This window comes from Triturus cristatus, chromosome 6, assembly GCF_964204655.1.
Source record: "Triturus cristatus chromosome 6, aTriCri1.1, whole genome shotgun sequence".
Lineage (NCBI taxonomy): Eukaryota > Metazoa > Chordata > Amphibia > Caudata > Salamandridae > Triturus > Triturus cristatus.
Window position 1 is genome coordinate 1120758487 of NC_140589.1, and position 25025 is coordinate 1120783511.

At 49.3% G+C, this 25025-nt stretch overlaps 1 protein-coding gene across 8 annotated transcripts in view; it reads left to right on the plus strand.

Annotated features, from left to right (window-relative positions):
• SPAST (spastin) overlaps window positions 1-25025 on the plus strand; it is a 675354-nt gene that overhangs the window by 74734 nt on the left and 575595 nt on the right. For 4 of the 8 annotated variants that reach the window (XM_085611993.1, XM_085611990.1, XM_085611992.1 and 1 more), the window contains exons 4-5: window positions 21146-21241; window positions 24349-24533. In XM_085611993.1, coding sequence (XP_085468119.1) covers window positions 21146-21241; window positions 24349-24533 — 281 coding nt within the window. The remainder of the gene's footprint in view (window positions 1-21145; window positions 21242-24348; window positions 24534-25025) is intronic. The other 4 variants (XM_085611996.1, XM_085611991.1, XM_085611995.1 and 1 more) reach the window with 1 other exon arrangement.

The window sequence follows — 25025 nt, forward strand, 5'->3', positions numbered from 1 at the left end:
TCTTCGCTTGTTCCGCTGATCTCCTCTGAATATAGCTTTTCATAAAAATTCCGAAAAGCCTCCTTGATTTTTTTTCGGATCGGAGGTTAACCCTTCAGTATCTGTATCAGCATTAATTGAAGTGATGGTGTTTGCAGTTGTCTGTTGCCTGATAGAGATGGCGAGTTGATGACCGATAAGTTCGCTCAGCTCATAGCATTTCTCTCTAGATACTGCCCATTTAGTAGCAATTTTTTCTGCTAATGCCGCCCCCATTTCTGATTTCGTAACCGCGACCCTTGTCTGTGCTTCATCAATTCCTGATCCAGCCTGGACCGCCTGTATTAGTTTTTTTTCCACTTCTATCATCTGTCTTTGTAGTGAATCCATTTGTATTTTTTCCTTTTTATTCTTCCTGATTGAAAAGCGGAGTGTCTCCCCCCTAATACCAGCTTTAAGAGTGTCCCAGACCACCATTACTGATGCAGACCCGATATTTATCCTCAAGAATTCCCGCATCCATTCAGCCATGTATTCCCGATAATTATTATCATATAACAAGGCTTTTTTAAATGTCCAATTCGAACTTAATCCCTGGCTCCCCCATCCCTCTAAGTTTAAAAGAAGTGGGATATGATCCGACAATAATCGGGGGGGGGGGGGGGGGCGATATCGATTGAGCAAACACATGTAAGAGCAGGGGAAACAAAAAAATAATCCAGTCTGGCTAATGACCGGTGTGGACCGGAAAAAAAAGTATAAGCATTCTGATCTGGCTTAGAATGAGCCCAGACGTCCTTTAAGCCATGAGTACTTAATAAATTGCGCAAAGATTGAGAGACTTTGGGCTTTCTTCCTTCATAGCTCCAGGAATTATCTTAAGTCCCAAATACTGGGTACATTTATATTAAAGTCACCGCACAGAATTATCGGTGGTGGCCAGAGTGCTAGCTCTTGATTAATGTAATTTATCACACCAGGGTCATCTAAGTTACTCGCATAAACAGAACAAATCGTAAATATAAGGCTCGAAGATAAAGAGCACCTCGCCAGAACCCATCTTCCTAATGGATCAGATTTAACCTGATTCACAGCTAGTGGTATTGTTTTACGAGCAAAAATCCCGACTCCCTTTACTCGGGCTCCTTGTGTAGTTGCCCCGATTAGTTTGAAACCTAAAGAATCCAACAAATACTTCTGGCCCCCTTCAATATGAGTCTCTTGGAGGCATACTATATCTGCCCCCATCAGTCATAGTGTCTGCGCAGTTTTCTGTCTCTTTAATGAATCATTCAGGCCGCAGATATTTAATGAAATAATTCTAAGTTTACATTGTGTAGTCATTTATTATTATTCTATATATATTTTTTTCTTTTTTCCCCCATTGAACCTGTTAATTCCCAATAAGATAGCAGAATTGAAAACCTTGACAATCAGATCCTCCCACCCTGGCCCTATGAAATTCTCCAGCCTTAGACCCCGTGTTCTCCCTGCCCTCCCAGCCCCCCAGACCTCCCCAAAAGACCTCACATCCTGCTCCCTTTATCTTAGAAATGTGAAAAACATTACCTATAGCATAATGTTAAATGTTTTAAATAAAGACAGTACCGCTCTATTAAATTTGCCCTACCAAAATTCAAAATGAACCCAAAAAACCCTCCCCCCCCCCCCCCCCCCCCCCCACCCAAAAAAAAGACATTCAGGGAAACCCTGAATGATGGAAAGCTAATGTGAATCCCCCCGCCCGGCCGCCGCTCCACTCCGAAGTTAAAACCTATAGATTCGGAGATTGACTAGCTTGGCTGTACCAGGTGGGAAATGAGAAAGGAGTGCAATAATCTGTTTTTTTTTGGGGGGCGGGGGAGAAGAGAGAAATAAACAAAGAAAGATAAGCATACAATTTATGTTCTCCATCTCCCCCCTTCCCCCTCAACAACCCCCTTTTCACCACTTCCCTTCCCTTCCCTTCCCTCCAGCCTTCAGTAAAAAAAGAAAAGAAAGAGAAGGCCAATAAGACCCCCCCTGTTGCTTTAAAGCTTAGGTTTTTAGAAATTCATCCCCAAGTTCTAAGTTTCAGATTTCATTTTCGTTTTCTCCCCGCTATTTCCTTTCGGTATTCGCCAGCTTTAATCTCGGATAAGAAAATCCGGGTCGACCCCTCGAATATAACTTTCAGCCTTGCCGGGTTCATCAAGAAGACTTGGGCCCCTTGCTGTTGTAGGGGAGTAATCATTTGGCGCAATCGCCATCTTCGCTCCACGGTTGCATGGCTAAAATCTGGTTTAGAGAAGAATTTAATCCTGTCTACCTCTTTCTGAGAGTTAGGCCAGGCCTGGTCATATATTAATTGTCTTAGGAGAAAGTTTCCAAAAAAACCCAAAAAAGATCTGGGTTTCTCATTACCAGCATTACTACCATCCCGTCTTTGCTTAAAAAAAAAAGAGAAAATGGTGTGCCCTTTGAATCTCCTGTTCCCAATTCCAGCTAGTCTGAGATGGAAAGGCAGACCGAAGCATTTTGACAATACATCCTCTGGGGTCATCTCCCTCAATGCCTTCCGAAATACCTAATAATCTTAGGTTATTTCTCCGTAGCCTATTTTCCTGCTCTTCAAGTTTGGCCATCATATCAGTGAGGCAGGCCTCACGGGAGGCACTTTGCTTTTTTATTTGAGAGACTTCAGCTTCAAGGGTCTCTGTTCGTCCTTCTACCATTGAGACCCGGTCTCAGATATTGGTGCAAGTTTTATTTAATTTTCTGATCCTCCCCCATGCAATTTTTTTGAAGCGCCCTTCGCCGCGAGGCTGTCCGCTCCAGCTTCTTCCTGGAATTGCTTAATAGACGCTGGAATCGAAGTTAGAGTAGGTTCAGAGTTTTCGATAGGTAGCTGTAGGCAATTGGGGCTTCCATCAGGCAGGGACTCGAGCGGGTCTGTGTGCGCCCGTTTGGGCAGACTACGTTTTTTACCATTCACTTTTTTCTGTTTGACGGTTCTGGGAGGAGAATCATTTACCCCCCCATCAGATTGAGTGGTTTCTATAGAGCTTACTAGCTCATTGTCAGACCCGGTTAAGGATCCATCCAAGACAGAAAAAAAGTTTCCATTTGCTAGGCCGCTTTCATCGGTCGCTTTATTTAGCCCGAGGATGGTTTCATCGGCATCGCAGCCAAAAGGGTCTCCAGCAGTGGCTGAGGGAATAGTAATAGCGGTAGTGATGTTAGTGGCGACGTAAGGGATGGTAATATTCGTAGAGGCAGCAAGAGCAGTGATAGTGGTAGCATTATCTCGCTGGCCAGGGTTAGGCTCTGATCCCTGGGTGATTTCTTTAGTAAAGGCCTCTCCACCAAGTTCAATTATTGCGCCTTGAGTTGATTGCGGAGGAGTTGATAAGGCTCCTTGTTCTAAAGAGCCCTCTATTAAGCCACTTGAAGCGGCTGGGGTCGAGACGGGTGCATTTTTTAGATTAGTAAAAAGTCTAGCAATAGATGGGGGGGCACCAGGGTTTCCCAAAGTAAGTTCTTTTTGAGCAGATTGCCCCCCCCAAGCCTCCATGTTTTTCTTGCACACCCCAGGGTCTCTTTTACCTTTGGAATCCAGTCTATCCGTCTCGTCCGCTTTGTCCTTTTCCCAGAGCTCCTCGTGGGCTGCGATGTTCTTTGACTTAAGAGTCTTCTGGCCGCGAGTAGTCCTCACGTTACTGCTCCTCTTCCCTGCCTTTTTCCCACCACTGTAGCCGCCACCAAGCAAGTCCAACCGCGTTCGGCTCCCTTCTGCCAGGTTATCAGTTTGAATCTTGTGTCTTGCCTTATCTTTGTCGGTGACGGGTCCTGTGTTAACACGAAAGCGGAGCACCACGAAGACCCAGATGCGAGATTTTACTTTTCTCGCTCCGCTCCAGGCGCGGACCGAGGCTGCAGACGGCCGGCGTTCAAAGGCGGGTAAAGCTGAGGCGATCACAAGCATTGCCAGGTGAGAGCACCTGAGCTACGGGTCAGGGTTAGGTCAGCTAGCCGATAACCGAGCAGATCAGAACACCATAGGGTAGCCAGCGTTGCGGCAGCGCGCGGGAGAGAGAAAATACTCACACTAGCGCCATCTCCAGGACTTTCTGGTGTGATCTTGGTTCCCAGACCTACCACCGGGGTTTGTATCACTGGGGTATCTATTCTAAGGTAAGGAATCTATAACTACAAATTTTCTTTCAGATGAACAAGTTACTTACCTTCAGTAATGGTATATCTGTAAGAAACATAGATTAGTTATAGATTCGTTACCGCCCCACCCATTCTCCCCATTCTGCGAACTGATTTCTAGGGTTAAGGACATCCTTTCAGGGCCCTAGTTTTGTGCACCAGTGGTCAGTGTCTTGCATGGCTCTGCGTTTCTGGAGCGGAAAGTCGTGTACAGAACTGATTTCAGCGAGCGAGGGCGGCGTCTAAGTAGCTGCCGCGACGTCATCCCGGCGACGATGGACGCAGAGCCGACTGACGCCACCTTTCGACGCGCAGAGGTACTGCTGATGAAAAAACTTTCCAGATCCAGTCAACGCCTGGGGTAATTCTAAGGTAAGGAATCTATAACTAACCTATGTTTCTTACAGATATATTGTTACCGAAGGTAAGTAACTGGTTCTCTAAAGCCAGGCCTCATATCTCTAACCATACCTTCATTTTAGTATCTGTCCTATCTTAATGTTGGACCTCCAACCTGATCTTTGTACCTCAACCCCTGCTTATGCCACATTATCATTACATGTACTTGTAACTTCTAACCACTAACTCGATCTATCAGCTATTATCGTTACCCGGTCCATAACCTAGTCTATCTTATCTATATCCTGATAATTCTTGTAATCTTTGCATATGTACCTCTCTCCTACCCACATCGTATACTTCTGTGTGTGCCTTGCCACCCCAGCCACCTGAATATTGTGACCCCCCCATAAAACTTTTTACCACTACCCCTGCATGTGCTCTAGTAACTCAACTCCTACTCGCATACTAGTAGCTCTTTCTCAATCCATACTCTACTGTCTACCATTCCCAATACCATTAATCCTGCTCCTACTCCCCTTACTTGTTTTGTAGTGCTATTTTCTTCCCCTTTATCCCATTTTCACTGTTTTATGTTTTTTTTCTTCAACATTTTGGTTTTTTTGACAACCAATTTTATTGAGTTTTGGATGCAACAGCAAAAAGCACCATTCAGAGCTACATGTACTTTATCAGAATGGAGAAACAAACACATCGCAGTGACATCAAGGTTACATAAGGAAATCAATAAGAGCATATCCACGTGTACCTGAAAAGCGGACCACTCCATCTCAGTCATCGAATAGCCTGACCCATTTGCCCCACATGCGGCGAAATTTCTCAGAACACCCCCTGGCTACATATAGACTCCGCTCCTGCGCAGCGCACCAATCCACCCCCCGGCGCCAGCGCCCTAGAGTGGGAGGAGCAGTGTCCAGGCAATGCGCAGCAATGTCCCTCTTGGCGACCACCAATGCTGTGTTAAAGAAGAGCTTCTCAGCCATGGAGCCGTCCAATCCATTGGTGACGCCCAGCAGAAAATGTATGGGATCAAGAGGCACCTCCCAGCCCAGGACCCCTGTCAGATCTTGTGTTAAAAATTCCCAATATCTCTGAATCGCAGAACACGACCATACCATATGGTAGAAATCAGCATGGGGTGGGCACAGCGGGGGCAGTGGGCATCAGGCCGAAGCCCAGCGCGGTGGAGACGCAGGGGTGTAAGGTAGGCGGCGTGCAGAAAATAGACTTTGACCAGGCGGAGCCTCGCAGATACTGCAATCGTCCTAGGGGTCATCAGGGCGTCCCTCCAGTCCTCATCCTCCAGAGCCCCAAGCCAGCCCTCCCACTTCTCGCGGAGTAGGGAAAGGGAATTAGGGGTGTTGTTGGTGAGTGAGCGGTAGATACGAGAGACTCCACACCTCCCCAAGTCCCCGGTCAGAACCTGCGCCTTGGGCGGGCTATATTCGGGCAGGGACGTGCCGTATGTAATGTGGGAGTGAAGGGCGTGATGCAGTTGCAAGTACCGAAAGAATTGAGAGGGATGGAGGGAGTGTCTGGCCTGTAAGTCCTGAAAGGATCGGATGTGGGTACCGCTCCAGACGTCACCCAGCAAGGTTACCCCGATGAGATCCCACTGCCGGAACCCCGACAGGGAGGCGACTTCACGAAGCCTAGTGCCACACCACAAGGGAGTGTAGCGGGGGGGTGATGATGATGATGATGATGATGATGATGTCAATGATGTCAGCCTGCCTGCCTATTGCGTATGACGAAGTGATGCATGTCAAGCCAGGAATACGCCGCGCGTGACCTCGGGAAACTGCGGTCCCATAAAACATCCCCTGGATAGAGGAGAAGCCCAAGATGTGCAGCTCCAAGCGATACGCCGGGTCGGACCAGCCGCCATTAAACCAGTCGTGAAACGTGAGGAGACAAGTCGCTAAGTAGTAGAGGTAGAGGTTCGTCCTTCCGAGGCTTCCGTCAAACGGTGGGATTCGGCATTGGGCCAGGGCCAGCCTGGACCTCCGTCCCCCCCCCCCCCCCCCCCCCCCCCCCCCCCAAGGAATTTGATGGCCATGCCGTCCATATCCCGGAACCAAGATGTGGCGAAGGAGAGGTGAGTGTTCTGGAGCATGTACAAGAAACGGGGCAAGATCATCATTTTGTACAGGGCAATCCTGCCCAGAGAGTTTAGAGGTTGCGTGCGTGCGCCATTTAAGGAGGTCGGCGCGGACCCGCTTAACCAGCGGGGTGACATTGAGCTCCCATGCGAGGTCAGGGAGGAGGGAGAGACAGTTCCCCAAGTACTTGAAAGACAGCCGCTGAAGAGGGATCGACGACTGCCAGTCAAAGTACTTGCGTGATCAGTGTAAGGGGACAAGGACGGACTTGGCCGGGTTTAGCCTCATTCAAAAATAGCCAGTGCCCGAAGGCAGCGAGGTCCTGACCGGGCTGGGTCCGCCAGGAACAGCAACACATCATCCGCGTATAGCGCGATTTTATCCTCCACTAGGCCGGGCCCCCTCCAGCCAGTCAAGGAATGGTCACTGCGGACAAGGCAAGCGAACGGCGCCATTGCCAGAGCGAAAAGGATCGGGGAGAGGGGACATCCCTGCCTCGTACTCCGTCCAATGGGGAAGGGTTGGGATAGAGTGCCTTTGACAAGGACCTGTGCCCGAGGACGGTGATAGAGTAGTCTCACTAAGTTACGGAAAGGAGTGCCAAAGCCCATCTGTTCCAACACTGCATCCAAGTAGCTCCAGTCAACGGAGTCAATAGCCTTCTCAAAATCGATAAGGAGAAGGGACAAGTATGGAGTAAGTAGGTGACGGTTCTCGAGGGCGAGATGAAGGCGTTGAAGACAGTGTCTAGTCCGTCTGCGAGGCATGAAGCCGCATTGGTCAGGGTGGACAAGCTGGGCTAAATGCGGCCGAATGCGATTGGCCAATACGGAAGCGAAGATCTTGAGTTCCGTATTGATGATTGAAATGGGACGATAATCCGAGCAGCACTGCGAGGGGGGCTGGGACTTAGGGATCACTTTGATGGTATCGAAATCCGTCTCTGGCCTGAATGAGCCACACTCCGCTGCTTCCTTGTACATCGCCACGAGAGGTGGAAGTAGGGTATCGCAATAGGACGAATAAAACTCCTGGGGGAGTCCATCCGGCCCGGGAGTCCTACCAGCCGCCAGGTGCGAAATGGTGTCTGCCACCTCCGCAGGTGTGAGCGGAAGGTCCAACACGGCCGCGTCCAAGTTGCTAAGACGTGGGATTGAGAACTCTTCCTGTTGGAGGAGGTCCAGGAGAGAGAGACCAGGGGGCCGCATCGAATAAAGGGTAGCGTGGTACGAGGCAAAGCATTGGGCATCCGCTACCGGGGCACAGTGGAGCGTTCCATCTGCGTCTGTCATCTCGGGTATGATACGGTTGGCCATAGGGTAGGTGGCGAGGCGGTGGAGGAGCTTCCCATTTTTGTCTCCCATGCCGTACACTCGGGCCACGCACGAACTCCAAAGGAGCTTGGCAGCTTCCAGAGAGGTCTGACTCATCTCATCTCGTAGGAACGCCACTCTCCGTTCCTGGGCATCAGATCTATCGTCAGGGTTCAGCGCCTCAATCAGGGCGGCCTGCGCCTCCAGTCGTGTGAGCTGGGAGTCACGTGCCGCGCGAGTGAGTTTCAACTGGCCCCTGGCGAACCCCCTAATAGTGGCCTTACCAGCCTCCCAAAGGGTGCGAGAGGAGGACACCGAGTCCTGATTAATGGTAAAGTAGGTAGCAAGTTCAGCACCGATGCTGTCCTTGAACTCATCGTCCTAGAGGAACCAGGCGTTGAGTCACCAGAGCGGTCGGGAGGCTGGGGAAAGGGCCCCTATGTGAAGTAGCACTGGGGAATGGTCCGATAGGCCCCTCGGGAGGATAGATATGGCCTGGAGCGATCGGCAGTCCTGAACCGGCAGGAAAGCATAGTCTAGGCGCGCTAGGTGTGGGTGAGAGGCAGAAGTGTGGGTGTATTGCCTAGCAGTCAGGTGCCACAGTCTCCAAGCGTCTCCGAGCCCCAGGCTGGCCGCCCATAAGGAGAGAAGACTGGACTGGACAGTCCTGGAAGTAGAGGGAGGGAACGCAATGTCGAGGATAGGGTCCATAATGGCATTAAAGTCGTCCCCCACCACGGTCCGTCCAAGAGGTAAAGCCGCGATCAGCGGGGTAAGTCCGCGGAGTGTAGGGGCCAGCAGAGCAGGAGGGAAATAGACAGACAGCAAGTTTAGCGGGCAATCCCCAAGGGTCCCTTCTAAGAAAATAAAGCAGCCCTGAGGGTCGTGTGTCACCTTACGCGCCACTAGGGGAAGAGTGCGACGCGCCAGAATTCCCACCCCTCTGGACCCCCTACAAATCCCAGAATGCCAGACCGCGCCATAGCCATAGCGGGCAAGGAAAGGACTGCGTTGGCCTAGTAAATGGGCTTCCTGGAGCATGAGTATGTCTATCGCCTGGCGCTGGGCGTATCGCAGGACAGCTGCCTGTTTGATTTTGTCCAGTAGGCCGTTAACGTTCCAGGACATTAGGCGGAGCAATGAGGGCGTGTTAGAATCGCCAAGGAGGAAGAGGCCATGGGGAGAGCCGGGTCACGAGGCAGCTTAGCTGGGATAAGAGAGGCGTGGTAGCTCCCAGAGCCCGTGGATAGAGTAGCATAGCAGTGTATGGGATGTGTTCCCCCAAATGTAGTGGATCAAAGGTTGTGCAAAATACAGTAACTTTGAAAAGCAAAACAAACAACCCCTCCCACCCCCCCACCCCAACTTCAGGAACGGAAGCATCTGTCGCCCGAACAGTAACAGAACATTGAATCACCAAGCTAAAACGCTTGGAAACGGGGCAAGTCGTGGAGGACCCCTCCTCATATTAGGATGTTCATGTCTTATACCATCGGTTAACAGTTAGTGACCAAATGGGATATTAGTCTCGGACTCGGCCACTGGTCTCGAACGACCCCAATCAGGAACCCAAACATCGTATGAGAGGCGAACATCGCTGTGATGTAGTCAGGCCGGCCCGGTTAGGAGAGTCGGGCTGCGGGAGAGATCAGTATCCGGAAGATCAATCAAGGACGGTCGAGGCGAAGCTGTACTGGGGTCGGAGTGGCCTAAAGAGCCAGAGCGCCGCCCGGCCAGAGAGGTCCCCCCAGAAGGCCCAGGTGTATGGCCCTGTGAGGGGCCCGTCGGAGAGGCAGAGCGCGCACGCTGCCCGCCCCTGCGCCTCCCTGAGCGTCTGCGGCGCGGGCAGAGAACAGGCACATCCTGCCGCGCGCCTCCGGTGGCAGCAGGCTGCACGCGATCCTGGGCAGGCATCTGCAGCGGGCGCTCCTCTGTCGCCCAAGTCCACGCCTCCTCCAGAGTCTCAAAGAAGATGGATTTGTCCTGAAAGACCACACGCCGCCGTGCTGGGAAGAGGAGCCTGTATTGAATGTTAAGCGAGCGCAGCTTCTGCTTGACCTCAGCAAAGGAGCGACGTTGAGATTGGATCTCCCGGGTGTAATCAGGGAAGACCATTATCTTCAGGTTCTCGTGTTTGAGCCGCTGTTTCTTCCGGGATTCGGCCAGGATAGCGTCTATGGCCCGGTAGTTGAGGATTCGCTGGATAATTGGTCGCGGAGAGGCACCCGGCTGCGTCCCGGGGACAAGCGACCTGTGCACCCTCTCAATCGTGAACCAGGGGGAGAGCACGCCCTCGGGCATCCAGGGGCGAATCCAACGTTCTACAAAATCCGCTGCCCGACCCTGCTCCACGCCTTCAGAAAATCCAACCAGGGGAAGATTGTTGCGGCGGGCGCTATTTTCCCCATCCTCAGCCCGCCGGTGGAGCTCTTGTGTGTGGGATTGGAGCCGGTTCACCTGGGCCTTGGGTTGTTGAACGTCGTCCTCCACGGCAGACACTCAGGACTCCGCTTCCTTAATCCGGGTGTTGGCGTTGCGGAGGTCCTGTCGGATTAGTGTTATGTCTATGCGGACCTCCGCAATCTTGCCCTCGACCGAGGACTGTGACGCCTGCATCGCCCGAAGAATCACGGAGAGACCGGGCGCGGGAGGGGCCCCCGCGCCAGCAAAACCACCAGCAGCCCCAGCGTCAGTGGTGGTGAACTGATCTATCCTGGTTTGGGTAGCCGGGGTCTTGGGTATCTTGTCTCGGACCATGGTGACCTCCAGACAGGACGGGGCGGCGGCTCCCCTAGGGTAATCCGGTCAGCCGGAATGCAAGGAAAGAGGATGGAGTAGATGGGCCCAGGGCGCAGCCAGTCCTCGCCGCCCCGCGTCAATCGTACTCCGTGGGGGACGTAGTGGACCACTGAAGAGTGTCAGGCTCGCCAAATCACCAAAGATGGCCAGGGTCCACCACGAAGGCGGGAGCAGGACGTCACAACTTCAGATGACAGGAGCCAACAGAGGGGGCCCGCGACAAGGACCCCCCTGCTGCCCGAACCGTGCGGCCGACCAGAGACCCCAGGCAGCGGCCGCTGCCCAGGAGCACCGTACCAGACGGGTGCACCAGGTCAGGTGAGCGGGTCCGGGCAGCCAGCCAGCGCCGGTCCCCCCAGGCAGGGAAAGAAGGCGGAGCCGCAGGACCACCCACGGGCCCCCGCCAAGAAGCCCAAGGCGTGGGGCCGGGGGGGAAGAAGCCCAGGCGGGCACGGATCAGGCCCGGGGCTGCACACACCGCCCCATCTCCCCCCCCCCCCCCCCCTCCTTGCCGCCCGGTCGACGGCCGATCCCCCTCCCAGGGGCCCGCACCCCCTCAGCAGCGTGAACACCTCCTCACCTCAGTTGTCGCAGGGGGGGGGGAAGGAAAGTCCCTCGGCGGCTCGCAGACACCAGTGCAGTGTTGTCCAGGCCCCCAGGAGGTCCAAGCAGCGCCGCGGCCACCATTTGCCTTCCTGGAAGGTCCAGCCGCGCGCCACCCTGCCTTGGCGTTCCTTGGTGAAGAGCAGCGGTGCTTGATCCCCTGGTGAGCGGAGGGGGCATAGCGGCGAGAATGGAGTGAGTGCGTCCCAGCGTTACCGTGGTGTGGAGTGCAGGGGCAACAGCTGCTGAGTGGCGGATTTCGGTCCGTGAGCCGGCGGACGGTGTGCTGCGCGATTAGCGGAGGGAGCACGGGGCCTTTCTGAGGGCCCCGACCTGGATCTGCTGCTTGTGTCGGCCCCTGCCTCTCCCCTGTTTGACTGTATTGGAGCGGCGGCTGCGGGCTTATGGGTTGGGGAAGGGGGGTTTGTTGGGGTTATGGGGTTGCTTTGGGGCTCCGCATCAGTTCTCCATCAAGCATGGGGGATGTATGGTCAGTGGTCACTGCCTTCTTACCCACCTCATATCTCTGGCACTGCGCGACTAGGTCATTGCTCCTTCTTCCCTGACTACTATGGGTAGGACCTTAAAGGTTGTGAGTCTGAATGTCGGGGGATTGAATAGCCCTGTTAAGCGCTCTGCCATCCTGTCCCTCCTGGAAAATGCGGAGGGTGATGTGTGTCTGCTTCAGGAGACCCATCTCCTTTCTAAGGATACTAAACGGATGAGAGACCAGCGCTTCCCATTACAATTGTGGTCTTCAGGCCCGGCTAAAAAGCATGGGTTGGCAATCCTCTTTAGCGCGCGCTCACTGCAAAGCTCTCTCCCAGGTCGTTGATATTAAGGGTAGGTCCCTTACTGTCCGCGTACAATGGGGGGACACGCAGCTGACAATAGGGTCATTGTATGCCCCGAACGAACGACAAGAACCCTTCCTGCATGCGGCCCTCTCTGAGGTTCTGGCTTCTCCGGATGCCTCGATCCTGGTGGGTGGAGATTTGAATGTGGTGATGGATCCGTGTATGGATAGGTCTGAGCAGCGGTCCCATCGAACGGGCGCGCTATCGCAGGGGGGAGGCAGTGGATGATTGATGGCGGTTTGAACGATGTCTGGCGCGTACAGCACCCCACTGAGCGAGATTACACCTACTATTCCGCAGCGCACAAAACCTATGCCGCCCTCGACCACTTTTTAGCCTCAACCTCTCTTCTGCCCCACTTATCTGCAGCAACTATCACCCCCCGTTCACTTTCAGACCATGCCCTCATTTCGGTACAACTCACCTCCCAAGGCAAATGCCCGCCACCCCCTGGCTGGCGCCTTCGCGATTCTCTGCTCCACTCTGAATCGGTTGTTACTTGAATAAGGGACACTATAACCGCTTACCTTGCAGATAATGACCAGGGGAGTACATCTTTAGTGGCAGTATGGGAGGCCCTGAAGTTAGTGGTGCGGGGTGAGTTCATCGCGCCGGCTGCAGCATTTACACGTGTACGTAAAGCTAAGCGAGCGGAGCTGGAGGAGGAGGCGAGAGCTCTAGAGACAGTGCACAAACGGACGGGGGCCCCTAGGGTTTGGAGGGAGCTGGAAACAACGCGGCGCATGCTGAAACACTTAGACTTAGATAGAGCTGAGCATGCCCTTCTGCGCCTTCGACATAAATTTTACCTTAGTGGGGATAAAGGGGGGGACCTGTTAGCCCATAGGTTGAGAGCGCGCGCACAGAGGTCAGCGATCCAGTCCATTAGGGACTCCCAGGCGGTTGAGTATACCACAGACACCCTTATTGTGGATTCCTTCCGTCACTTTTATCAGAGCTTATATAGTAGAGAGGCGCCAAGCTCGGAAGATATGGCGGACTATCTCACGTCCTGCCGCATTACGCCGCTGTTTAAATCATCGTCCGACGCTTTGGATACCGCTATTCGCATTGAGGAAGTCATATCAGCGATAGCCCGACTAAAGATTACCAAATCTCCGGGGCCCAATGGCTTCTCAGCTTTGTTTTTTAAAACTTTCTGCGTAGAGCTGGCTCCGCTTTTAACGCGTCTTTTCAACTCTTTCCTTGACAGTGGTGAAGTAACACCCTCCATGTCAGAGGCAGCGATTACGGTCATCCTTAAACCTGGGAAGGACTCGTGAGATTGTGGCTGGTATCGGCCGATTTCCCTTTTAAACATCGACGCAAAGCTCTTTGTGAGTATACTGGCGGCGCGTCTTAGCCCCCTGAAGGACGGTATCATCGATCCGGATCAATCAGACTTTATCCCAACGCGACAGGGCGGGGATAATACCAAGCGAATTCTTCACCTTATAGACCTGGTTCACCGATCTCGAGCCCAGGCCTTTCTCCTTTCCATCGACGCAGAGAAGGCCTTTGATCGGGTAGACTGGGACTATCTGTTTAGTTTTGCGGGCCTTTGGGCTTGGTGAGAAATTTGGACGATGGGTGCACTGTCTCTATGCAGTCCCTAAGGCGTCGGTGAGAGTGATTTGGTGTAAATCTCCCCTTTTCCCCATCTCCAGGTGGACGCGGCAGGGGTGCCCCTTGTCCCCGCTACTTTTTGCGCTCTATATGGAGCCTTTTGCCCAACGCATACGCTCTAACCCGGATATAGTGGGAATTAAGTTTGGCGCTGACACACATAATATTAGTCTGTATGCAGACAATGTTATTCTTTCGCTTACCCAACCTCACTCCACACTGCAGTATTTGGCGACGGAGCTTCATGAATTTGGTAAAGTGGCAGGGTTTAAAGTGAACTTCTCGAAATCACAAATTCTTAATCTTTCTGTCCCGGACGATGAGGTCCAGGACCTGCAACGAGAATTTGACTTTCAGTGGGTGCACTCCGACATTACATACCTGGGTATCCGGCTGACGTCCTCTATCACTAAAACTGTCTATCTCAACTACAATCTGTTGGTGGATCAAACTTCCAAATCGCTCTCCTACTGGTCTCGCCTCAAACTGGCCTGGTACGGGAGATTAGCGGCAGTAAAAATGGCTGTACTCCTGCGTATCCTTTATCTGTTTCAGATGCTCCCTGCGCAGCCTCCGCCAGGCACCGTTCGGAAATTGCAGGGGCTCCTTAATAAGTTTCTGTGGAACAACAGGAGTCCGAGGCTCGCATTATCACTTGTTACCTCGCCGAAAGCCGTGAGGGCGTTGGGCTTACCGCTCTTGGGTGCCTATTATCAAGCATCTTGTCTCCGCTACGTCACGGAGTGGAACAGGCCGCTGTCCAGCAAGCACTGGAACTTTATGGACCAGACAGTAGCTGGTTGTAATGTATGGCATGAACGTTGGCTTCCACGGAAGCATAGAGCATGGGGTCTCTATTCGTCGCCGGTGACCTCGCCGACTCTCAAAGCGTGGGATCAGTTAGCGGGGCACAAGGGTTGGACTACGTTTCCCTCCCCTATGACACCTATTGTGGGTAACCCTGACTTCCCGCCGGGATGCGCGTCCCCAGTCTTTCATCGCTGGAGGGCGGAGGGGTGTAAGAGGGTAGGCTCCCTCTTTGACCTGGATGGCTTTATCCCCTTCGCTCAATTGCGCAAAGACTATTTTAATTTGCCGAAGACCGACGTTTTTCATTACTAGCAACTGGCGCACTGGGTGACCCAACCTTCTAACTTCGCTTCGATGTCTCATCCCTTGACCACTTTCGAGCGCTGGTTAGTTTGCAAAAAGGATGACCGTAAGCTCTTATCAGAATTGTATGCAATGATCATGGCGCGTCCTAAAAAGCAGCGGTCGAAGGCACAGGTTCGTTGGGAGACTGAGTTGGGGCGCCCTCTGACGCACAAAGAATGGGAGCCCTATCTTCTACCGCGCCCATCACACTGCCTCTGACACGGCGTGTGCGGAATCTGCTTATAAAGTGGTTGCTTATTGGTACTATACACCGGCGCGTATTAATTCTTGGGATTGAACTAAGTCAGGCCTCTGCTGGCGGGGGTGTGGCCTTCCTGGCACCCTGATACACCTGCTGTGGCATTGCCCGAAGCTGGTGCGGTGTTGGGCAGCGGTTCTTAATGATCTTGACGAGGCGTTTCAGATCACGTTCCCCCGGGAACCTGAGCACACGTTGTTGGGCCTCCCTCATCCCAAATCCTTTCCTTTGCGCTCGCTGAGGGGCAGACAAATTGCATTAGCATTGCTTGCAGCGCGGCAGGTTCTCCTGGTGCAATGGGGTTCTTCGGTCGCACCTGACCCGCGGGATTGGATCAGGAGACTCTGGCACCTCTTAGCAATGGAGCGCCTCTCGCTCAGCATTGATGGGAAGGGGTCAGAATACGCAAAGCTCTGGGGTCCATTTCTGCAACTCCTCTCAAAGGAATTGAGGGAAGTAACGTGCCCAAAATACTTACAAATTCTTCAGCTCATTCCTTTGGAACCGGCAGGGGCCACAAGGGTAGTCTGACTTATCCTGAGCTGTGATCGATGGCCTCGGGTGATTAGGCTGGGGAGCCAGAGACTGATGCGGAGGGGAGGGGGGATCTTGGGGGGGGGGGGGGGGGCGGGGGAGGGCTGGGTGTTTGTCTATTTTCTTGTTCTTCTATTTTTATAAAAGTGGTATCTGAGCAGTTGCCTTGTAGGTATGTTATGAGCTGAAACGTCTCTTCGCGGGGTCGCCCTCCGGGCTGTAGACCTGTACGCTGTGCAATGACCATTCCGTTACGCTCTGCCGGCCAATGGTTGTAGGCAGCTGAGCTGTGTAATTTTGAACGTGTACCACGCAATAAAAATGATTGATTCTAAGCACCCTGATCCTAGTCCAGAAGTTCAGTTTTGCAGTAGTGCACCTTGTAAGCATAAATAACCAATTTGAATTGGTTCCTAAGATTTCTTTTCAGCAGCACCAGTTAAGTTTTCTTCATGATCTTTTGCACTTCCCAGGTAAAGATGGCAGCTTTTACAGGACTAATCATCTTCCAGGTGGGCCACCACTTATTCTGTTCCTGAACCTTCTTCGCTCTCCACCCGCACATGAGAATTTCCTCAGAAGGATGTAGGCTTTACTGACAGAACCTGGCTGCCTCTGTCCAGTTACGTCAACAAAAGACTAAACAATAGCCCTTCGAGCTGCTTTTGGGTCCAAGAAATTCAAGACCAAGTCAAGTCTTGAATTCTTCAGTTGCATCGAAGTTTTCTTATTTTGGTAAAGTCAAATAAATCCCTGTTGGGATTAGGTTAAGCTAGAAATTTGAAAGAGAAAAATTTGACCTTATTTGGTGATGACCTTCAAGCAACTATACCTAAAATATCAAAACATGGCCCTTCTGGGTTTTTTCAGCAATGTGACAGTTCTTTTTGTCGGGATATTCTTTCAGGTAAAATCTATCACATTGTTACTTTGATTACAGACATCCAAAACAGCAGATCTGTTTTCTATTGCGTTGGTGCCTCCACACTTCCAGATTTTGTTGTAAAACAGCCAAGACATCAAAAGTAAAATCCACCTCCAAGCACTCGTGTGGCTGGCTTCTGGGACTGCGCTAGTAGGGCTGTTTATTGGCAGAAGTCGTGGAAGCTTTTGTGGCTCATCCTCCCTCCTTTGCTGGTCCTATTGCTTGAAATACTTCAAAGTACAAATGGTGTTTACACAGGCACAGGTGTAAACATCGGGGTAAACTGCTGTGTAAATTCCATAATGATCAGAACTGTGGTTAAGGTTAGACAGCCTGGCTTTAACATTTAGAAATGTCCATAGCACTGTAGTTAACTGTAATCTGACCGGGTGTAATGGTATTTTCATCCAGGAATGCCTGTCTGCGCTGCAAATGTGACTTTAGTGTTCCCTCAGTAATTTAAAAACGGGTTCTGAAGCCCAGTGCTAGAACAAAAACACCAGGAAATGGTATAGGCCTTTTTGTTGAGTATTGAATGAGATGAGATTCTTTTTTTTGATCAACTTGTATTCTGAGGATTTGTTTCATGTATGTTCAATCTAGCATGACTGAAACAACATTTTTAATCCTGGTTATGTAATTTGAAGTATGTGCTTTTGCATGAGGCAGTCTTGTGAAATTCTTTATCCCTATAGTTTGTCTTTCCATTTTCAGTTCCTCAGACTTCTCAGTAACATATTTATAGTTCAAACGTATTTTCAGAGGGCAGAATATCATTCTAGAAAATGACAAAGTTCTTCAGGCACCAGGCTTTATGATATTTCTTTACCAATCGTTTGTTTATCTCGATGCTGTGTGTAACTCATATCAATTTGTGCCAGTATTCCTCCACTAAAAGGTTTGCTTTGTTGGTTGCGTATCACATTACAGTCTAGCGGCATCTCATGTGCAGAGATATGGTAGGAAAATCAGCCTCTAAGAGGGCGTTTTGTACGGCCCATGGGACCTAAAGGATGTTTTTCTACACTGTTAATAAGCAAGGCTTTGTATTTTTTGTGGTTTAGAACTAGTTAATGTTTGTGGATGAAAGCCTTAATTAGACACCGCTAACTTTTTCTACTAAAGCATAAGCAATGCTGGACTGCAATACACATGTCAGTCTAAGAGACCAACAGGCTACTAATTAGTACCTTTTGGGTGCATGTAGTTACTAGAGGCACATAGATGTTAATGAGCTGTTCCTGGGTCTGGTGAATGCCGATAGTCATGCCTTTATAAGAACACTGTTTTAGGTCCCTTTTTAGGTTGAAGCCTAGGTTTGCTAATGATATATTGGGGACATTTGGAAAGCTTCCCTGGGAATCTATTCTTCCCATTGCTTATCATGGACTGTGTGGTTTGTGACTCACAGCAGCTTGCTTTCTCATTTTCTGGCTGCATTTGTTTTAGGCTGTCTGGCTTGAGTTCATCTCTTCTGTTCCCCAAACCCTATTTACTGTATTCTTCAACCAGTGCTTGATTTCTGTAAACTGGCGTTTAAATCTTAATCTTATCTTTTCACATTTGCTGTGCATTCAAAGACTGAGCTCAAATGTCAGGCTCTGTCTTCTGAGGGAGCTTGGTATTTAATTTTCTTTCTCGGACTTCAAAGTGAGAGGATTTGTGTGACAATCCTGCTGAGTGTCCGTGTGAGGGAGAAGGCTGTGGGATGTTTTTTTGTTTTCAAGTACACAACAACATTTAAATGTCTGTAAAGGAACTGTACAGATAACAGAATTGTAAAAAAAACAATTTAAGCACATTGTGTAAATCTGAAGTGTGGTGGAAACAAATATTTTAATATAAAGAAAATAAATCAATACACTAGGTGGTGACATTTCCACACATTATCGTTTGTGCACTGTATACTTATTTTAGTAAAACTGTATGTCTGTACAAATGTAAACTCTGCGCCACTGCACTCAAAGCCAGTTCACTCTGCTCCAGTCCACACTTTGCAACTCTATGCCAGTGCACTCTACTCTGCACCACTCTAGGCCAGTGCACTCTACTGTGCACCACTCCACTCTGACAATGCACTCTAGGCCACTTCACTCTACGCCTCTCTACTCTACCCTACCCTGCACCACTCTACTCTGTGCCAGTGCGCTGTACTCTGCACCACTCTACGCCAATGCACTCTACTCTGCACCACTGCACTCTGACAATGCACTCTACGCCACTTCACTCTACGCCTCTCTACTCTACCCTACCCTGCACCACTCTACTCTGTGCCAGTGCGCTCTACCCCACTTTACTCTGCACCACTCTACTCTGCCAGTGCACTCCACCCCACTCTACGCCAGTGCACTCTACTCCGCGCTTCTCTACTCTATGCCAGTGCACTCTACCCCACTCATCTCATTGCTAGTGCACTCTACACCACTCTACTCTATGCCATTGAACTCTACCCCACTCTACTCAGAAACTACTCTATTCTATACTAGTGCACTCTACCCCACTCTACTCTGCACCACTCTACTCTATGCTAGTGCACACTACCCCACTCTACTCTGCACCACTTTACTCTGCCCCAATGCACACTACCCCACTCAACTCTGCACCAGAGCACACTACCCCACCCTGCAACACCCCCGCCACTCTACCCTGCAAAACTGCACTCTGTGCCACTGCATTCTACGTCACTACTCTGTGCCACTGTACTCTCCACTGCGCCCCTCCACCCTGCGCCCCTCCACCCTGCGCCCCTCCACCCTGCGCCCCTCCACCCTGCGCCCCTCCACTCGACGCCCCTCCACTCGACGCCCCTCCACTCGACGCCACTCCACGCCAATCTAATCTACACCCCTATGCTCTGAGTCACTGCACTCTGCGCAACTCTATTCTACTCTGCGTCACTCTATTCTACTCTGCACCACTCTACACCACACCACTCTGCACCATTCTATTCTTTTATCCTCTGCCCTGCTCTACACTACTGCACTCTAGTCTGCACCACTCATCTCTACGCCAATGTTCTCTAAGCTGCTACACTCTGCATCACACCATGGCACTTAACTCTATTCTGCACCACTGCACTCTACTCCAAGACACTCTACGCCACTTTACACCTGCACGCTACGCCTGCACTCTACGCCTGCACTCTACGCCACTCTACACCTGCACTCTACGTCACTCTACACTTGCACTCTACGCCACTCTATACCTGCACTCTACGCCACTCTACATCTGTACTTTACCCTTCACCACCGCACTCTACCCTTCACCACCGCACTCTACCCTTCACCACTCCAACCTACCCTTCTCCACTCCACTCCACCGCTCTCTACGCCAACGTACTCTGCACAACTGTACTTTAAGCTATTTCACTCAAGGCCACTCTATGACACTACACTTTACGATACTCCACTCTGACGCTCTACTCCACAACACTCCTCTACTGTACATTGCTCTACGCCACTGCATGCCACTCTACAAGACACTTCTCCACTTTGACGCTTCACGCCAGTCTGCTCCACGCCACTCTGCTCCACTGTATGCCATTCCACTCTCCTGCACTACTACACTCTAAGCAAATGTATTCCATGCCACTCTGCTTTACAATACTCTACTGCACTGTACTCAACACCTTTGGGCCACTCGGCTGCACCACTCCACGACATTCTATGCCACTCTACTCTACCACGCTCTACTCCACTCTGACACTCTACTCAACTCCACTCCCTTCTACTGTGACTCTGTACTCCCTCCACGACACAATACACCACTCCATAATACTCCACTCCAAGCCACTCTCCTTTACCCCACTAACTTTTAGCCATGCTAAACAGCAGCCACGCTGGTGTACAAAATGGCTACAACATATTGGCAAAGCCAACAGCCCTTGCACAGGGGAGAACTATTGGCTTTGCCAATGCTTATTCCCCTTCCTTTTCTCACAACGCGTTACATACCTAGAATGAGGTAATTGACCCAGTTCCTAAGATGGTGCCCAACTGGGAAAGAGACGTTGCTTTCTTGGGCCTGTTGAACCCAGAGTCAGAAAAAATATTTGGAAGAAATCCGCTCTTCGAAGTTGCACAAGCAAATATTCGAGCCTGTTCTAGAACTTGAAAACTGGTAACTCAAAAGAAAATCATTAAGGCAGGTAAAGCATTTCTTAGTTTGAGCGAAGACTGAAGGAATTGCACTGGATTAAATGCATGTATATACTATACTCGTTACCGTATATCTTCATTTTGGCAAGCAAGAGCCTGCATAAAATTTGTAAGAATGTATTCCAACAAGCTAATGCCTTATTATCACGTGGTTTGGTTAAATGCACCCATGTAATGTCAAATCCCTTGTTTTGTTACTCAGTTTGCGTTTCATTTGTTATGTTTTATGTTTTTTCCTCCATATTTTTCCATACCTCCCGCCCTAACTCCACTGTTGCATAGAGAAACTACAAGCAGGTTTGAAAGTTTACAGCCCGCAGACGGAGGTCTGTAGTGACAGAACTCCTCTGACATTCCGCAATGGATTCCTCCATTCAGGTGGGTTTGTCCTCAGCCGCACCAACGAAATTTGTGGCTAATCTTCTGTGGTACTTGCTTTATAACCTATATTACCGTTGTGCACAAACAAAAATGAATGAAGTCACACTTAACGTACATGTTAAGTCGATACATTTATTAAACTGATCCCTAGCGAATTGGTGCAGCAAATCTTTGACATTGTAACGCTTTAAATTCCCAGGTTCAATTATATTTGCGCATTTAAATACACACAACAGTAATGACACAACCATAAGACATATCGCACTGTATGTCTTATGACATTTCATAAAATGCTTGTATTCGAGGTTATATTTCTTATGTAAACTTAATGTCTTTTTTTTGTCTGTCCAAATCTATTTCAAACATGACCAATCTTAAGCAGCCTTTTCTGTCTTTTGTTGAAAAGGCTGTAATTCAAATAAAAACTACCCAAAGATGTAACTAGTCTAAAAAAAAAAAATCAGCTTCTTCTAAGTTTTGGCGCTGTGGTGCTTGAGCTCCAATTGTGTGGAATTTTGCAGTGGTATTCTGTGTAAGTGAGCCATGGGGAAGAAAGCTGATAAAAGAACCCGCATAATAAGTACTTCCATGCATGCCCAGCAATGAGCACACCAACATAAGCTCAGGCGATGAAGGTCGATCTCTGAACGTGGAGCTCTCTGCTCCACAGTGAAGGTGCTGTGCTTTTCTCCCCACTCAACTACTTTGTTCTGGTTGCTTTAAGGCTCCTCACAGGAGGGAGGGAGGGAGGGAGGGGGGGGGGGGGGGAGAGACAGAGACAGAGACAGAGACAGAGAGAGAGAGAGAGAGATTTCTGCAACGCCATTATGCTTCATCCTTAGCCTTTTCACTCTGTTTCTTTTCCTATCCCTCCTTTCCTGTCCCTCTGTGCACCCCTGCTCTTTCAATATTCCCCTAAAGTTTCCTTAGCGTGTGTGCCATGTGTGTCTCTTTGCGCAAATGCCCTTTGGAACGATTCCTTACCTGAGGGGTATTTGCACTTCTGCACCCATGATGTCCCCTTTTCAGTGTGTCTTAGTGATGATTGAAAACTTGCTTTAATGTGCAAAAGGAAAAACAGTTGTTTTGATATGCGTGTTAGTACTTCAATTTAAAATTAACTAAAGCACAGGAAGGAGGATAGATGGTTCAGCAACCTCATCAGTAAGCATTTGGCACTGTCACTTCAAGGTAACATGATGCTCCAGAGTCCTAGTGTACTGCAGTGCAGTGCTGTTTAGAGCTGGATGATTTTTTTCTAGTTTGTGGAAATAGGATCTGAATAGTGTTCTTCAATCTTTGGTTCAGCAACCTAGTCAGGAAGGCATTTGGCACTGTCACTTCAAGGTAACAGGTTGTTACCTGCAGTGCAGTGCTGTTTCGAGCTGGATGTTTTTTTAGTTTGTGGAAATGGGATTTTAATAGTGATCTTCAATCTTTCACTTAAAAAATGTATTTTTAAACATTTGGTGTTGATTTTTTGGCATCTTTAAGCATTCTACATATCTTTGAACCTTGTGTGTTGAGGAGGCAGTATTTTCAATGGATTTCCTTTCTAACACTGCTGATCCTTTGGCTTGAGGGATCCCAGATCGTGAGGTGTGCAGGCATATGGTTTGTTGAGACGTTTGGTCAATGCAGTGTGGCTCATGTCTTTACCTTGGGCCTTGATGGGGATCTGTTAAGGCATAGACTTCCTTCTTGGCATTCCCTTCCACTGCCAAGTATTTCCAGAAGTAGAGGCGCATTTCACTGTAGTAGGGTTTTTACTGAACGAAACCTTTGATGCTGGGAGACGGGTTACTTGGAACGTTGGCTTAAGGACCTCTTAGTTCGTGGATTTCCATAGCTTTGATTAGCATTGCCTTTGTACAAAACCATGTAGTTTTCTCTTGTGGAGGGGGCAAGGAAAATGCAGCACCTTGGATCAATTATGTTATGTAAATACCTCAACCGTCCAGTAATGTTTACGCAAATGTAGAACCTACTGGAACCAACCAGCAAAAATCTCAGTACTTGATACATTATTTCCATTGTAGTCATTCTCAATTTCCAGAAGGAACACAAAGCCAGTTTTACTAAATGTTTTAGAAGCATAGTATCCTTAAAAAGAACTCCTCTAAATGCTTGACTGTGAACATTCCTCTGCATATCACAACTATACCTTCCCAGGAGCATTGTGATCTTCTTCCTTTATTATCAAGATGCCTCCAATCTGTAAAGAAACTTCAGCAGATACAACCCAGATACTTCATATAAACCGTGTTAAAATTATTTGAGACAATAATTGGATTAATTGACAGGTTATTTTGCACTTCATAAAGAAACTATTTTTGGACCTTGTTAAATCCAGCAAACTTCAATGTGTGGAATGATCTCTTAATGACTGTCCCCATTTTATCTTTAAAGAGAATGGTAGCTTACCTCAAAACAGTGATCCGTTACTAACTCGGATTCATGTACAGGAATGAAAATGTCCACTGATGCAATAGTTTGCCTTTGTTGTGCTTATTTCCCTTTCCAAGCCTACATAAAAATAATGTGATTGTGAAGCAGTAGAGTTGTGATGTGTATTGGGGAAGAATCCAAAGTGTGGACAATATCAGAAAGGAGGGTGCTATACATGAGAGTAGGGTATAAATCCAGTATTGGACAGTAGGAAATCAGACACCTGTGAGCACAAGGGTGTATTTTTCTCTGGCTCATATGGGATTAACACTGGTTTAGTATAAGTGACATTGGGATTGTTGGGCACTGGTGGAGTGGTCGCTTTTGGTTCTACAAAGCCTGTGATGTTTGGACATTGGGAACACATGCATTGATATTAATTATGGGTTTGTTGAAAACTGGGCCCAGAAAGTGCATAAACATGTATTTGTTTATTGTTCACAGAATAGTAGGATTATATAAGAAATGTAACCCATCACATTTGGATCACTTTCTTCTTGTACATTGATATGTTGATCAAGAGTTGGCTTTTTGATGTCTTAAGTTTTTTAACTCTACCTACGTTAATGAATTGGTAAAATTTAGTTTTTCCTCCTTTTTTAATTAACTCACAGGAATCGTTATCTAGTCTGACTAAACTAGTTTTCCTTTTTCAGAGTGTGGAGCAGTTTCAAAGAAGAAAGAACCTCTAGCTCAAACGAGTACCTCTCTTCCTCGTTCAAAAACTGTTGCAAAAACGGCTTCCCCTAGCCTGCCAGGACAGCATCGAACACAGAGCTGTAATGTGCTGCCCACTCCAGGCTCATCTAGACAGACTTCTTCACCCATTACGGTCCCAAAGGTATGTAATGTATGACATCAAATCTGTTCTTCTGCATCCGATGATGTTAGCAGCCAATAGAGTTGAAAATCGGCAGATCTGTCCCTAATTCACTACACCACATTAACCAGTACCATCAGTTCCACATCATTTCCAGGTCTTACCTTCATTTTGGAATTCACAGATTGGCTGTTTTGCTTTGTATGCCAGACTAGGAATATATATTAAGCACTAGATTTCGATATATGAATTAAGCTGTAGATTGTTTTCTGTTTTTACTCCTTTCCTCTCTTTGGTTAACTTCTCTATCTTTGATAAGTCCACTTCCTTTGCCCCCATGCACACGCATACCCACTCTTTGTTGGTCTACCTTTACAGGATAAAATGGGACAGAATTCTGCTGTGATCTTGTATAAATGGCAATGTGACCAATGCTCACACTTCTCCACCACCCTTTTTATCGGGAGGGTATCAGTGCACTAGTGCCCCCACATGGGAATACCCCGCGACTCT